At 35.9% G+C, this 16,799-nt stretch overlaps 1 protein-coding gene across 1 annotated transcript in view; it reads left to right on the forward strand.

Moving 5' to 3' along the window:
- Positions 1–16,799, forward strand: part of LOC128659590 (anion exchange transporter-like) — a 187,980-nt gene that overhangs the window by 144,642 nt on the left and 26,539 nt on the right. The window contains exon 6 of the mRNA XM_053713177.1: positions 4,756–4,838. Coding sequence (XP_053569152.1) covers positions 4,756–4,838 — 83 coding nt within the window. The remainder of the gene's footprint in view (positions 1–4,755; positions 4,839–16,799) is intronic.

The following is a 16,799-nucleotide window of genomic DNA, read 5'->3' on the forward strand; positions in this document are numbered from 1 at the left end:
GACCAAAAGAAGCTTAGGTCACCTAGACACATGCCTGTGGTAGAAAGATTTAGGGGGAGTTATATGCATAATGCTTTCTTACTCCTATGCTTTTCACATTTTTTATTTAATTTTATGACAAATCAATAATCCCTGGTTCTAATGGTTTTCCATGACCCTTTATAACACATTTCCATTTGCCTAGTTGGTACAAAAACTAAATACACTAAACTAAAACTAAATACAATTGAATATTAGATTACGAGTTTTGCGGTATGAGTAAAAAAGCAGCGTTAAGGCTCATAACGCTGCTTTTTCACTACCGCTGGTATTACGAGCCTTGAAGGTTTAGGGGCACCGCACACTTTTTTGGCCGTACAACAAATTAATTTACGCAATTTACGTAACGTTTTTTTCAATGGGACTTCCATAGTGCTGGTATTCCAAGCTTTTTCTTGGAGGCCAAAAAGTGAGCGGTACAGCCTATACCGCAAGATTCGTAACGCATTCTAAAGTCAGTAGTCAGTAGTACAAAGCTGTAGCATAAAACCCATAACTAAAGTGTTAAAAAGTACACTAACACCCATAAACGACCTATAAACCCCTAAAACAAGGCCCTCCCACATCACAAACACTAAAATAAAATTATTAACCCCTAATCTGCCACTCCCAACAGCGCCGCCACTAGAATAAACATATTAACCCCTAAACCACCGCACTCCTGCATCGCAAACACTAGTTAAATATTATTAACCCCTAATATTCCGCCCCTAACATTGCCACCATCTACCTATAATTATTAACCCCTAATGTGTTGCCCCCAACATCGCCGCCACTATACTAAATTTATTAACCCCTAAACCTAAGTCTAACCCTAACCCTAACACCCACTAACTTAAATATAATTAAAATAAATCTAAATAAAAATTACTATAATTAACTAAATTATTCCTATTTAAAACTAAATACTTACCTATAAAATAAACCCTAAGCTAGCTACAATATAACTAATAGTCACATTGTATCTAGCTTAGGTTTTATTTTTATTTTACAGGCAAGTTTGTATTTATTTAACTAGGTAGAATAGTTATTAAATAGTTATTAACTATTTACTAGCTACCTAGCTAAAATAAATACAAATTTACCTGTATAATAAAACCTAACCTGAGTTACACTAACACCTAACACTACATTACATACTAAATAATTAAATAAGTTACCTAAATTAAATACAATTACCTAAATTACAAAAACAAACACTAAATTACACAAAATAAAAAAACAAATGATCAGATATTTAAACTAATTACACCTAATCTAATAGTCCTATCAAAATAAAAAAAGCCCCCCCCCCCAAAAAAAAACAAAAAACCCCTAGCCTAAACTAAACTACCAATAGCCCTTAAATAATAAAATCCTAACTAAAGAAAAACTAAGCTCCCCATTGCCTGGTTGCCTGGAAAAGGGCATTTGGATAGGCATTGCCCTTAAAAAGGCATTTAGCTCTATTGCGGCCCAAACCCTAACCTAAAAATAAAACCCACCCAATAAACCCTTAAAGGGACAGTCTAATATAAATTAAACTTTCATTATTCAGATAGGACTTTTAATTTTAATCAACTTTCCAATTTACTTTTATCATCAAATTTGCTTTTTTCTCTTGGTATTCTTAGTTTAAACTAAACATAGGTAGGCTCATATGCTAATTTCTAAGCCTTTGAGGGCTGCCTCTTATCACATGCTTTTTAAATTTCTTTTCAACACAAAGAGACAGAAAGTACACGTGGGCCATATAGATAACACTGTGTTCAGGCACAGGGGGTTACTAAAGATCTAGCACAAAACAATGCTAAATTTAAGACAATAGATAATAAACAGTCACAGTTATGTGATCAGGGGGCTGGAAGAAGGTTCCTAGATACAAGGTAATCACAGAGGTAAAATGTATATTAATATAACTGTGTTAGTTATGCAAAACTGGGGAATGGGTCATAAAGGGATTATCTATCTTTTAAAACAATAACAATTCTATGGTAGACTGTCCCTTTAAATGTAGGTAGGTGGCAGCGATGTTAGGGGCGGCAGATTAAGGGTTAATAATATTTAACTAGTGTTTGCGATGCAAGAGTGCGGCGGTTTAGGGGTTAATATGTTTATTATAGTGGCGCGACGTTGGGGCGGCAGATTAGGGGTTAATAAGTATAATGTAGGTGTCGGCGATGTCCGGAGCGGCAGATTAGGGGTTAATAAATATAATGTAGGTGTCGGTAATGACGGGGGCGGCAGATTGGAGGTTAATAAATGTAAGATTAGGGGTGTTTAGACTCAGGGTTTATGTTAGGGTGTTAGGTGTAAATATAAATTTTGTTTCCCCATAGGAATCAATGGGGCTGCGTTACGGAGTTTTACGCTGCTTTTTTGCAGGTGTTAGGTTTTTTTCAGCCGGCTCTCCCCATTGATGTCTATGGGGAAATCGTGCACGAGCACGTACAACCAGCTCACTGCTGACTTAAGCAGCGCTGGTATTGGAGTGCGGTATGGAGCTCAATTTTGCTGTACACTCACTTCTTGCCTGTTAACGCCGGGTTTCTGAAAACCTGTAAAACCAGCGCTGTAGGTAAGTGAGCAGTGACAATAACGTGGAAGTTAGCACCACACCCCTCTTACGGCAAAACTCGTAATCTAGCCAATTGGTATGTAGTCAAGGATAGTTGCAGATTGTACTTCAGTCTGTATCTATTTTTGTATCTCACTGCAATTGTATTTATGACTATATTTATGTACATTTTTACTTTGTACACAGTAACATCTATGGATCTTATCTCTTTACCTGAGAATAAACCAATTAGATACAAATTTTCTTGATATCTTTTTGTGTGTTTTAGCATTAGATATGTTTAAAAAAATCAACACCCTTTGATTTTAAATGATATTTTATATAATATCTAATGTATTGCATTACCATTTTATATATTAATATGGACATTAAACTCATAATTTACTTTAGTCTGTATTGCCATATTGCATTGTCTGTATCTAGCAATTTTATAATATGGTACATACAAAGTGTTGAAGCACTTGAAAGTGATGCAGCACAGAAAAATCTCACCAGAAAATCTCACCTGAACATCTACAGTATGTGTATAAAGGAAGATATTTGGAGCTTGATGCCCCTTGTTTCTGGCAAGCCTTCAGGCTTTTGCGGAAACAGAAGTTATGAAGCAAGCGGTCTAAAGAATTCTGCTCCATAACTTGTCCGCCTGCTCTAAGGCCGCGGACAGAAATCAACCCGATTGAATACGGCCGAGTTGATTAAAAAAAAAAAACTGCTAGCGGCTGCACAAGAACTGCTGGTGCAATGATAAATGCTAACAGAATATGCTGTCGGCATTTATCGATGTGCGGTGGACATGATACGCTACTTCCGCTCGCACATTGATAAATATTTCCCTTTACCTCAAAATTTCCTCAGTAGCCACATTCCATTGTAAAGGGACTTTAAGCAGCCAATTAGGATGCTAATCCCAGGACTTGCAAGGGAGGGTGCATCTGACATGTGCAGGCACAGTCATGTTATTTTCCTACTCGGTTAAAGGAAGTTTACAAGGAAATATTGCGAGATTTCAGTAAAATCTCATGAGATCACAGTAAAGCAAAGCGTGAAATCAGCACTGATGCAGATGGTTGGCGGCTGTTGGTTTTTTCCCAACATGCAGCTGGACAGTAGTTGAATGATAACTTCACAGAACAATAACTGTTGTAAGCTGAAGGAATTTTTAGGTAAAATATCTGTCTTTTTTCACATAGAGATGCAATATTTTTTTGTCAGCTTTTCACAGTTATGCTTCATCACTTCCAAGTGATTCCGTTTATGGGTACTATGTCCCTTAAATTTATTTTATTAAACTTTGTGACCATTGTCCTTTGTAGATTGTGATTGGTTTGTGCACAACATTCACATTTTTTATTGTAAATCAAGTGTATGCACTTACAAAGTTGCTAAATATATCCAGACAGGAAAAACTAGACTACTTATAGAGAGTTTTACATTTATGTACAATAATATGAATATGTAGCAAACTTCCTGTGATTATTGTTTTAAAGGGACAGTCTAGTCAAAATTAAACTTTCATGATTCAGATAGATTATACAATTTTAACAACTTTCCAATTTACTTTTATCATCAAATTTGCTTTGTTCTTTTGGTATTCTTTGTTGAAAGATAAACCTAGGTAGGCTCATATGCTATTTTTTCATTCACTAAAGGCAATCTCTTATATCAGTGCATTTTGACAGTTTTTCACAGCTAGACAGCACTAGTTCATGTGTGCAATATAGATAGTTGTGCTCACTCCTGTGGAGTCATTTATGAGTCTGATTGGCTAAAATGCATCTCTGTCAAAAAACTGAGATAAGGGGGCAGTCTGCAGAGGCTTAGATACAAGGTAATCACAGAGGTAACAACGTATATTAATATAATAGTGTTGGTTATGAAAAACTGGGGTATGGGTAATAAAGGGATTATCTATCTTTTTAAACAATAACAATTCTGGAGTAGACTGTCCCTTTAAATTCTGTATTGATTAATTTTCCTTGTGTAATGAAGTTTGAATCATAAGAAGACAGTTGTTACTTTGTGAAATGATTACTTCCAATGTTTTGCTACTGGTACTTTTGCAACAAGCTGGCAATTATCGTATGATATTTTAAATGCGTTTCCCTTGATGCTTCAGCCGCCAACCTTACTATTTCTATTACATTTTCTTTCTTGCACAGATAATTACCTCATCTCTAGCATGTTGTTATGCTGATATGGAGTCGGCTTATGATATTCCTGTTGTGGGATATATTCCAAAAGGGTAATTACTTATTAATATTTTTCAAGTTATTTTTCATGTAAATTGTAATATTACATATCTGCTAGCGGAAATATGGAAGTGAATGACAAGCTGTGATAAATATGCCTTGCAATATATCTCACCCATTTGTTTATTACATATTGGTTATACCTAACAGAATGCAATTCATTCTTACTTAAAGGCAGGGGTCAAGTCAAGCGGGAATGAATGGGAACCGAGTTCCTGCACTATTTTTGCAGGAGGAACTAAGTTCCCTCTGGACAGAGAATAGAAGCACTTCAATAAACACTGCTGCTGCTGGTGTGAGGAACTGGAGCACAGTCTGGTTAGAGGGATAGTAAGATCCTCTAGTAATGAGCAGTAACACTTCCTACAATACACCTAATGTAAGACTGTCAGCGGTCCTGCTGTGTTATCACCTCTGTTATGAATATTATCTTTATTATCTTTTATTACACATGGTGCTTACATTTCTGTGTGTCTTGCTCTGGGGTTATTTAGCTCCCCTCAGCAGAAATTGGTCTATTGCACCTTAAGTGGGTGAGACTCTGTGATAGAGGAGGATTCTTAGGCCCAAAGGCAACCATCCATTCAACCCTTCATTGGATTGCATTTGCTTTCATTATTCAAAGTGTATATATTATATACATATAAATACAGTGTGTATGCATGTATGTATCTGTGTGTGTGTATATATATATATATACAGGGAGTGCAGAATTATTAGGCAAGTTGTATTTTTGAGGATTAATTTTATTATTGAACAACAACCATGTTCTCAATGAACCCAAAAAACTCATTAATATCAAAGCTGAATAGTTTTGGAAGTAGTTTTTAGTTTGTTTTTAGTTATAGCTATTTTAGGGGGATATCTCTGTGTGCAGGTGACTATTACTGTGCATAATTATTAGGCAACTTAACAAAAAACAAATATATACCCATTTCAATTATTTATTTTTACCATTGAAACAAATATAACATCTCAACATTCACAAATATACATTTCTGACATTCAAAAACAAAACAAAAACAAATCAGTGACCAATACAGCCACCTTTCTTTGCAAGGACACTCAAAAGCCTGCCATCCATGGATTCTGTCAGTGTTTTGATCTGTTCACCATCAACATTGCGTGCAGCAGCAACCACAGCCTCCCAGACACTGTTCAGAGAGGTGTACTGTTTTCCCTCCTTGTAAATCTAACATTTGATGATGGACCACAGGTTCTCAATGGGGTTCAGATCAGGTGAACAAGGAGGCCATGTCATTAGATTTTCTTCTTTTATACCCTTTCTTGCCAACCACGCTGTGGAGTACTTGGACGCGTGTGATGGAGCATTGTCCTGCATGAAAATCATGTTTTTCTTGAAGGATGCAGACTTCTTCCTGTACCACTGCTTGAAGAAGGTGTCTTCCAGAAACTGGCAGTAGGACTGGGAGTTGAGCTTGACTCCATCCTCAACCCGAAAAGGCCCCACAAGCTCATCTTTGATGATACCAGCCCAAACCAGTACTCCACCTCCACCTTGCTGGCGTCTGAGTCGGACTGGAGCTCTCTGCCCTTTACCAATCCAGCCACGGGCCCATCCATCTGGCCCATCAAGACTCACTCTCATTTCATCAGTCCATAAAACCTTAGAAAAATCACTCTTGAGATATTTCTTGGCCCAGTCTTGACGTTTCAGCTTGTGTGTCTTGTTCAGTGGTGGTCGTCTTTCAGCCTTTCTTACCTTCGCCATGTCTCTGAGTATTGCACACCTTGTGCTTTTGGGCACTCCAGTGATGTTGCAGCTCTGAAATATGGCCAAACTGGTGGCAAGTGGCATCTTGGCAGCTGCACGCTTGACTTTTCTCAGTTCATGGGCAGTTATTTTGCGCCTTGGTTTTTCCACACGCTTCTTGCGACCCTGTTGACTATTTTGAATGAAACGCTTGATTGTTCGATGATCACGCTTCAGAAGCTTTGCAATTTTAAGAGTGCTGCATCCCTCTGCAAGATATCTCACTATTTTTGACTTTTCTGAGCCTGTCAAGTCCTTCTTTTGACCCATTTTGCCAAAGGAAAGGAAGTTGCCTAATAATTATGCACACCTGATATAGGGGGTTGATATCATTAGACCACACCCCTTCTCATTACAGAGATGCACATCACCTAATATGCTTAATTGGTAGTAGGCTTTCGAGCCTATACAGCTTGGAGTAAGACAACATGCATAAAGAGGATGATGTGGTCAAAATACTCATTTGCCTAATAATTCTGCACTCTCTGTATATTTCCACTGTGTATCTGCCCTCGCAATTCAAAGATAGTCAGCAACCAGGGTGCTCAGTCAAAATTTCAATAAGTATCAACAAGTAGGGACTGCACTCGCTGGATTCAGTTAAAATAATACCTTATTTATTCAATGGTGACGTTTTGGGGTACGCAAACCCCTTCCTCAGACCAAACACAGTGCACAAGAAACAAAGTGACTTTAAACCCAAATAAACCCCTCCCATCTTACATTCCAAGAAATTGCGCCAAAACCGTATCCATGGAGACCAGGTAGTTACCTGGCAACCATATTACACAAACAATTTAAGGCATTCAATAACAGTGGTGTGATTATTAATTCCTAACTGTTAATAAGACAAAAAGAAACACCAGTGTGTAAACACTTATGTGTATAAAAACTGTGAAGACATCATGCTTAATATATACCTTTAAAATTCAGTATATCAAATCATATACAATGTAGTTAAACTCATTTGAGTAAATATATAAACCCTTCTGCAACAACGTAGCTTATATGTTCAAGTTTACACACTAATCAGTGTATTATTCGGCACCAGATAATGTAAGGCTATTTAGACACATAGTTACAGTTTGTGTGGCTAAATGCAATTATTGCAAAGATGAGCTTCATATTTAGCGTTAGAAAGAATAAATGTTACCATTAAATATAGACATTTAACCTATGATCAGTGAGTTAGGGATTAATGGAATGATCATATCGGATTAGGTATAATATTAGTTACTCACTGTATATTATGAATTGCTGCTAATCGTTCCCCAGCTGCTGCACTGTTCAAAGAGTCTGTAGTGTGTCAGTTGGGCGCAAGTTACAGACTCAGCCAATTAACAGCTTGTTTAGTCAACCGCATAGTGCACCGCCACCACCTACATTATATTTATTAACCCTAATCTGCCCCCCCTACACAGGTGCCACTATATTAAATTTATTAACCCCTAAACCTAACCCCTAACTTAAATATAATTTAAATAAATCTAAATAAATATTCCTTTCATTAAATAAATTATTCCTGTTTAAAACAAAATACTTACCTATAAAATAAACCCTAAGCTAGCTACAATATAACTAAGAGTTACATTGTAGCTAGCTTAGGATTTATTTTTATTTTACAGGCAAGTTTGTATTTATTTTAATTAGGTAGAGTAGTTACTAAATAGTTTTTAACTATTGAATAACTACCTAGCTAAAATAAATACAAATTTACCTGTAAAATAAAACCTAACCCAAGTTACAATTACACCTAACACTACACTATAATTAAATTAATTCCCTAAAATAAATACAATTAAATAAAATTATCTAAAGTACAAACCCCCCCACTAAATTACTGAAAATAATAAACAAATTACAAGATTTTTAAACTAATTACATCTAATCTAATCCCCCTAACAAAATAAAAAAGCCCCCCGAAAATAAAAAAAAGCCCTACCCTACATTAAATTACAAATAGCCCTTAAAGGGCCTTTTGCGGGGCATTGCCCCAAAGTAATCAGCTCTTTTACCTGTAAAAAAAATTACAAATCCCCCCCCAACATTAAAATCCACCACCCACACAACCCACCCTACTCTAAAACCCACCCAATACCCCCTTAAAAAACCTAACAATAACCCCTTGAAGATCACCTTACCGGGAGAAGTCTTCACCCAACCGGGCCGAAGTCTTCAACGAATCCGGCAGAAGTGGTCCTCCAGATGGGCAGAAGTGGTCCTCCAGACGGGCAGAAGTCTTCATCCAGACGGCATCTTCTATCTTCATCCATCCGGCACAGAGCGGCTCCATCTTCAAGACATCCAACGCGGAGCATCCTCTTTGACCGCTGTCTTTTTGCTGAATGAAGGTACCTTTAAGTGACGTCATCCAAGATGGCGTCCCTTAGATTCCAATTGGCTGATAGAATTCTATCAGCCAATCGGAATTAAGGTAGAAAAAATCCTATTGGCTGATGCAATCAGCCAATAGGATTTAAGTTCAATCCTATTGGCTGATCCAATCAGCCAATATGATTGAGCTTGCATTCTATTGGTTTATTGGAACAGCCAATAGAATGCAAGCTCAATCCTATTTTCTGATTGCATCAGCCAATAGGATTTTTTCTACCTTAATTCCGATTGGCTGATAGAATTCTATCAGCCAATCGGAATCTAAGGGACGCCATCTTGGATGACATCACTTAAAGGTACCTTCATTCAGTTGGTTGTGTGAGTGGTGTGGGTGGTGGGTTTTAATGTTGGGGGGGATTTGTAATTTTTTTTACAGGTAAAAGAGCTGATTACTTTGGGGCAATGCCCCGCAAAAGGCCCTTTTAAGGGCTATTTGTAATTTAGCGTAGGGTAGGGCTTTTTTATTTTGGGGGGCTTTTTTATTTTGTTAGGGGAATTAGATTAGGTGTAATTAGTTTAAAAATCTTGTAATTTGATTATTATTTTCTGTAATTTAGTGGGATTTTTTGTACTTTAGATAATTTTATTTAATTGTGTTTAATTTAGGGAATTAATTTAATTATAGTGTAGTGTTAGGTGTAATTGTAACTTAGGTTAGGTTTTATTTTACAGGTATATTTGTATTTATTTTAGCTAGGTAGTTATTAAATAGTTAATAACAATTTAGTAACTATTCTACCTAGTTAAAATAAATACAAACTTGCATGTAAATTAAAAATAAATTCTAAGCTAGCCACAATGTAACTATTAGTTATATTGTAGCTATCTTAGGGTTTATTTTATAGGTAAGTATTTATCTTTAAATAGGAATAATTTATTTAATGATAGGAATATTTATTTAGATTTATTTAAATGATATTTAAGTTAGGGGGTGTTAGGGTTAGGGCTAGACTTAGGTTTAGGGGTTAATAAATTTAATATAGTGGTGGCGGTGTAGGGGTGGCAGATTAGGGGTTAATAAGTATAATGTAGGTGGCGGAGGTGTAGGTGGGGCAGATTAGGGGTTAATAAGTATAATGTAGGTGGCGGCGGTGTAGGGGGGGCAGATTAGGGGTTAATAACTTTATGTAGGTGTCGGCAGTGTCGAGGCAGCAGATTAAGGGTTAATAAGTATAATGTAGGGGTCGGCAGATTCAGGGTGTTTAGATTTGGGGTACATGTTAGTGTGTTAGGTGTAAACATTACCATAGGCATCAATGGGATATTGGGCAGCAGCGAACATAAGCTTTCGCTGCTTTCAGACTCCCATTGATTCCTATGGTACCCGCCGCCTCCAGAGCGGCAGATTGAAAACCAGGTACGCTGGGCCGGAATAGTGGTGAGCGTACCTGGTAGAAATTTGTTAACTAGCAAAAGTAGTCAGATAGTGCTGAATTTGCATTTGGAACATCTGTAATGACGTAAGCATCGATCTGTGTCGGACTTTGCCCGGCGGATCGTATGTTACGTCACAAAATTCTACTTTTGCCGGTCTGTAGGGTTTGATAACTAAGGGGAATCAGGCTCGCCACAAATACGCTGCGGAATTCCAGCGTATTTGCGGTTGACGGCTTGATAAGTAGATGCCTTAGTGTTTAGACTTAGATGACATTAGCAGGTCTGCTTGAATTACAGACTAAGCCATTTTTTATGGGTATGTCCTTAAAGGGATAGGAAAGTCAAAATTAAACTTGCATGATTCAGATAGAACATGTCGTTTAAAGATACTTTTAAATTTACATCTATTTTCAAGTGTGTTACGTTCTCTTTGTATCCCTTGTTGAAAAATAATACGCACATATCCTACACTAGTGGGAGCTAGCTGCTGATTGGTGCCTGCACACGTTTGTCTATTGCACTGTTTTTTTTAAAATTGTATGTTCTATCCAAATCATGAAAGAAATTTTTGGGGTTTCATGTCCCTTTAAGAACAACAGATTCTGGTTTTGATGAGCAAAACTAGCAATTTAAAATACAAAAATAAATATGAATGAACCATTTACTATGCAGTAGGTAATTTGGAACACATTAAGAGGAAATGCATTTTATAGTACACTGTCCACTCCCTTTAACAAGCCTGTTAATTAATATATGAAAACATGCTCTTATTTCACTTACTTTTTGTTTTCTGAATATTTATGGTTGATTTATTTGAGATTTTCATAGATTTGTGATATGTTTTACCTTTTTTTCATTTTTACATATTGTGTTCCTATATATATATATATATATATATATATATATATATATATATATATATATATATATATATATATATATATATATATATATAGCATCTAAACATGAAGCACTCCAAAGGTCTTGTATAATGGTCACCTTTATTGTACAATAAAGGTGACCATTATACAAGACCTTTGGAGTGCTTCATGTTTAGATGCTATTGTGTTTTTGATATAGCACCCAAGGCGGATATGGACTAAATCTGGAGTGCACTTTGCCTTATACTAATATATATATATATATATATATATATATATAGCAACCGGAAGTCGCTACCCTGTCAAATGGAACAGAGAACAGCATAAGCATGTACAAGACCATTAACGTATCTACAGTGTCAGCATTATTTACAGAGTCAGCATAAGTCTACAAATATTGATATACATATTACAGTCTAATGTACCGTAAATCATTGGTCCCAATCACTAAGTCATCATTATTATGGGAAAAGAGGCCACATCCAGAAAGCTACGGGTCCCCAAACGTGATCCTCACATTTTATATTTTACTTTATGGGCCAATTGATCTAAAACGGAAATACAGAGTTAGAGGAAACAGTGCCAATCTAGGTAGGTTTTTAAACCTTTAGGAGCCAATGTGTTTAAAGTGAAAATCCACTTTGCTTCCTTCTGTAAAAGTAGTTTGGCTCTGTCTCCCCCTCTGTTTGATTTAGAAACATGATCTATAATAACATATCTAAGATCAATGGCCGTATGGCCAGTTATCACAAAATTCCTTGCACCTGGCTGTTCTGATTCCTTTTTACGAATTGCTAGCCTAATAGCAGCGTGGTGATTGGCCATACAGGTGCGTAGGGTATACACTGTCTTACCTACATAAAATAAACCACAGGGGCAATGCAACAAATACAAATGACTTGGTGTACAAATTACTTGGTGTTATTCATTCCATTGTAAGATGTGCAACCAAGGCACCTATAACATCCCTATTTAGGGGGGTTAATCCAAGTACTCTTCTTGTAGCTCTCAATCGGATCCACCTTGACCAGAGTGTCTCTGATTGATCTAGATCTCCTATAGCTCACTCTAGGTGGACCCATCTCTGTGAAGGGGAGAGTAGTATCTGTATTCACAATGTTCCAGTTCTGTCTTATGGCTATTGGGAAATCCTTTTTGTCTGCAGTATAGGTGGTTAGGTAGGACATTCTATTTTCCAATGGCCACTGTTCCTTAGACTGGAGTGTATCCTCCTGTGTTACATCCCAGAACTTTTTTAGATGGTTGTCAATATGTTCTTCTCAGTAATCTCGTTGGAGGAACCTCATCTTCATTTCCATCAGTTGATGTTTGGCCTGTACAGGATCGCTATTGTTGCGAACTACCCGCTTGAATTGCGAAACGGGTAGTGCCTTTTTAAGTGCTGGTGGATAGCAACTGGTGGCCTGTAATAATGAGTTTCTGTTGGTTTCCTTACGAAATAAGGTTGTACACAACCTGTTCTCTTGCTTGTAAATTCTCAGTTCAAGGAAATCGACAGTTTCTATACTGTATTGTATTTTGAAATGGAGATTAGGGAGGACCCAATTCAACTGTTGGAACCATAATTGTAACTCCATTATCGATCCATCCCATATCACAAATAGATCGTCTATGTATCGACAGAAAAATGAGATACTAGGGTGTTGGAACAACTTTGTGTAGTATTGTTCAAATTCTGCCATGTAAATATTGGCATACGATCGGGCCATATATATACAGTTAATGTTTGTACAGACATTTTAGAAAAAAATAATACCACTAAGAATTTCAATCATGAAGAAAAAGTACATATGGAGATATAACATAATTTAATAAATGTAATAGGTAGTGACAAGCAAACCACAAAATTATTAAATACAATTCCAACCAGTGAGTGATTACAATGAAATTTACAAAAGGGAAAAAAAACTATCTAAAATAATATAAATAATGGTCCAGATCATGTGATTCCAAAAATATATCAGTGCAAAAAAAAAAAATCGAAAAAAGTAATAATATCATGAATATATAATACAACTAGCTATTAAATGTTAAAAACTTACATTTATGCTATAATTTTCACTCACATGGAGTGAATTATTGTATTCCATTCTCTCTTAATGGAAGTTCAGAATGTACTTTGTGCTTTCCCAAGTAAGCAGTATGCACCTACGCCTAGAATAATGACAGCACAATCTTACCTGGGATCTCTTAATTTGACAGAAAGATTCTGTTTACTTTTTGGTTTGAAAAAAAATAAAGATAAAGTTCCAAAAACTTTTCAAAAAGTACTGAACAAATTTGCTCTAATTTTATAATAATATACCTGTTTACAAGTTGAAAGCATTTGAATATATTTGTTTGAAATAGAAGACTAATTTGATTGTGCATGGCTGCACTACCTTGTAGCTACAATGTGTTCTAGAAACTTACTGATTAAGATTTTTTAAAACACAATTTATATTTTAGATACCTAAAACCCCTGAAACACGGTAAACAGGGTTTTTCTTGAAGTTGAAGGAATACAGATGTCAGCCAAACAGTTTTTAGTTGATTTTTCAATTGCGATGCATTCAAAATGTCTGAATTTTTTTTTCAAGTGTAGTGAAGTTTTTCACACATTAATACAAATGATGCAGAAACAACCAAATATATAAACATGAATTTCCAAGTATAAATTCCCAATATCAGTAGATGAGATCTCTGTTTCTATCCCAGATTCTGACCTGTTGGTTTACCGTCAAAGAAAAAATAAATCTATTGTTGGAAGCAGTTTAATAAACAATTAAAGGGTTGATTACAATCTATCTGCATATTCTGCAGCGCTGTCTATGGATACAATTTATTTAAATAAAACAATGATATAAAACTTGTAAGAGACAGGACAAAATTTACAAACACATACAGGAGGAATTGAGGGCCCTATTCGTGTGGGAACTTACAATCTAGAAGATTGTAAGTTCCTACCTGTTCTCAAAATAGAAACTGGGAGGTTATCCAAAACTGACTGATACAATAGCCCATTCACACCTCTTAAGGTTATATTAAAGATCTATTTAATTAACCCCTTTTTCACTGTGAAAGGAAATACTAATTTATTCACATATGTGTGACATTAACCTGTTGTAATCTGAATCCATCCTCATTACTGATTTACCACATGAATGCTATTTATAATGATGGGAATACTTCAATAGTCAAACCAGGACCCCAACATCTACAAAGGGCATGGAGTAATCACTTAAAGTAAATATTTCACAAACACTCAACTCTGTTGTGTTTGTCACTAACAGTACTGGATTCTTTATAACCAGGCTTTAAAACAGGATTGCACAATCATGAATTCCATAGGAACCTATTGCAATTAATTTCCATCTGCACCATTGCTAAACCATGTTGAATGGATAGTAAACACCAAAAATGTTATTGTTTAAAAAGATAGATAATCCCTTTATTTACCATTCCCCAGCTTTGCATAACCAACACTGTTATAGAAATATACTTTTACCTCTAATTACCTTGTATCTAAGCTTTTGCTGACTGCCTCCTTATCTCAAAATCTTTTGACAGACTTGCATTTCAGGCAATTAGTGCTGACTTAAATAACTTCACGTGCATGAGCACAATGTTATTTATATTAAACATATGAACTAACGCCATCTAGCTGTGAAAAACTGTCAAATGCATTCAGAAAAGTGGCGGCCTTCATGGGCGTAGAAATTAGCATATGAGCCTACCTAGGTTTAGCTTTCAACTTAGAATAACAAGAGAACAAAGCAAATTTGACGATAAAAGTAAATTAGAAAGTTGTTTAAAATTACATGCCCTATCTGAATCATGAAAGTTTCATTTGGATTTTACTATCCCTTTAATACCAGTTGCATGTTGGCATGATGGACATACCGGGCACCATTCTTTTGCTATATGGTCAGTTTTAAACTTTCACAAGCATTGTTTTCTTACAATATTTATTTCTATTGTTTGTTAAAGCAACATTTTGATTTTGGCATTATCTTAAAAACAAGATGGCGACTACGTGTTTCTCTTGAAACAACATAATATCTTCCTTTACTGGATTTTTAAAGAACTGAAACTGCAAAGAGTGAACCTACTCCATTGCAACATTGTATCTACATAGAAGACGTTCAAACGAGATTGCACCTTTGTGACCGTGTTTTATAGGGGACCTGGCTTCATGAACTCTAAGTCTAAATGCGGTCACGGCAGAGTATTTCAAAGTGGTTGCACCTACATTATTGAACTTAGGTTCACAAAGGTGCGTTCCAGATTACAAGTTCAATAATGTAGAAGAAAGCACTTTGAAACGCACTGTGGTGACCGTGTTTGGACTTAGAGTGCAGGAAGGTGCATCCCCTATAAAATCCATTCACAAACATCTAACTAGACTAATACACGCTAAACCCTGAATCTGTCACGGAGACCAGATACTCCTGATCCGACAAATTTCTACAAAACATTGATGCCTGACATGTTTTGCTATACTTTATCAGGCATCTGTGACTATAATAAAATATTTTGAAACGCGTTGGAAAATAAATAGCCCTTAAAAAAGTAATTTAAGTAGTATCTGCAATAAAATTGCAATAAGCAACATCTTTGGGCAATATAGAAGATGTGTGTAGGACTGCATAATATATTTACTTTTTATAGAGGTGGTTAGCTACAGCTCACCTTACACAAATGAGTTGCAAATGAAATAAAGAGGAAGGGTGTGTGATAAACGTGTGTATTTTAAAGTCATAAGTCTAACCTGAATTGCATGACATTGATTACACTTATATAAACTCAGTATTAGAGTATCAATTCTATGAGGCAATAATAGCTATCTACCCACAGATTCACTGAGTATTAGAGTGCTTTGTAAAACAGTAATCTAAGGAATGAACTGAACCGACATCTAAATTACAGTCTGATCTGGGAATTATTAAGCTCAGCTGTCATCTAAATGCCATTTAACTCACTTTACTAAAATTAGATCTAAATAGGACTGTGATCAGGGGCAAGTGGAGTTGAACTAGGTTTGAAAAGAGACATGATTCAATGTGAACTGTAAAAGACTAATATGTTCAAGAGTGATCTGCAATAACTATTAGTGTGCTCAGATGTGTTGCAACAACAGGAGGACTTAGATGTGAGTTGCAGCAACACTTACATTTGACAGCTAACAACAAATGTGAGCTGCAACAACTGGTTATCATTTGTGAGCTGTTACAAACTATACTCACATGAGAGCTGCAGCAACACTTTTTAATCAATAAATGCAGATGAGCGAAAACTAAATCCACATCATCCAGTTAGTGACAAGCCATATGTAGCTCTTGCTAAAGGCATTAACATGGAAACTCAAAGAACATACATAGATACCGGAGTTAAAGGAGATCTATCACAAATGAACCAAAACAACAATCGTTCATAAATCCCAATTTTTATTTCTTATTTCAGATAGAGCATGCAATTTTAAGCAAATTTCTAATTTATTCTTATCAATTTTTCTTCGTTCTCTTGCT

The sequence above is a fragment of the Bombina bombina genome, chromosome 5, assembly GCF_027579735.1.
Source record: "Bombina bombina isolate aBomBom1 chromosome 5, aBomBom1.pri, whole genome shotgun sequence".
In the NCBI taxonomy this organism is placed as follows: domain Eukaryota; kingdom Metazoa; phylum Chordata; class Amphibia; order Anura; family Bombinatoridae; genus Bombina; species Bombina bombina.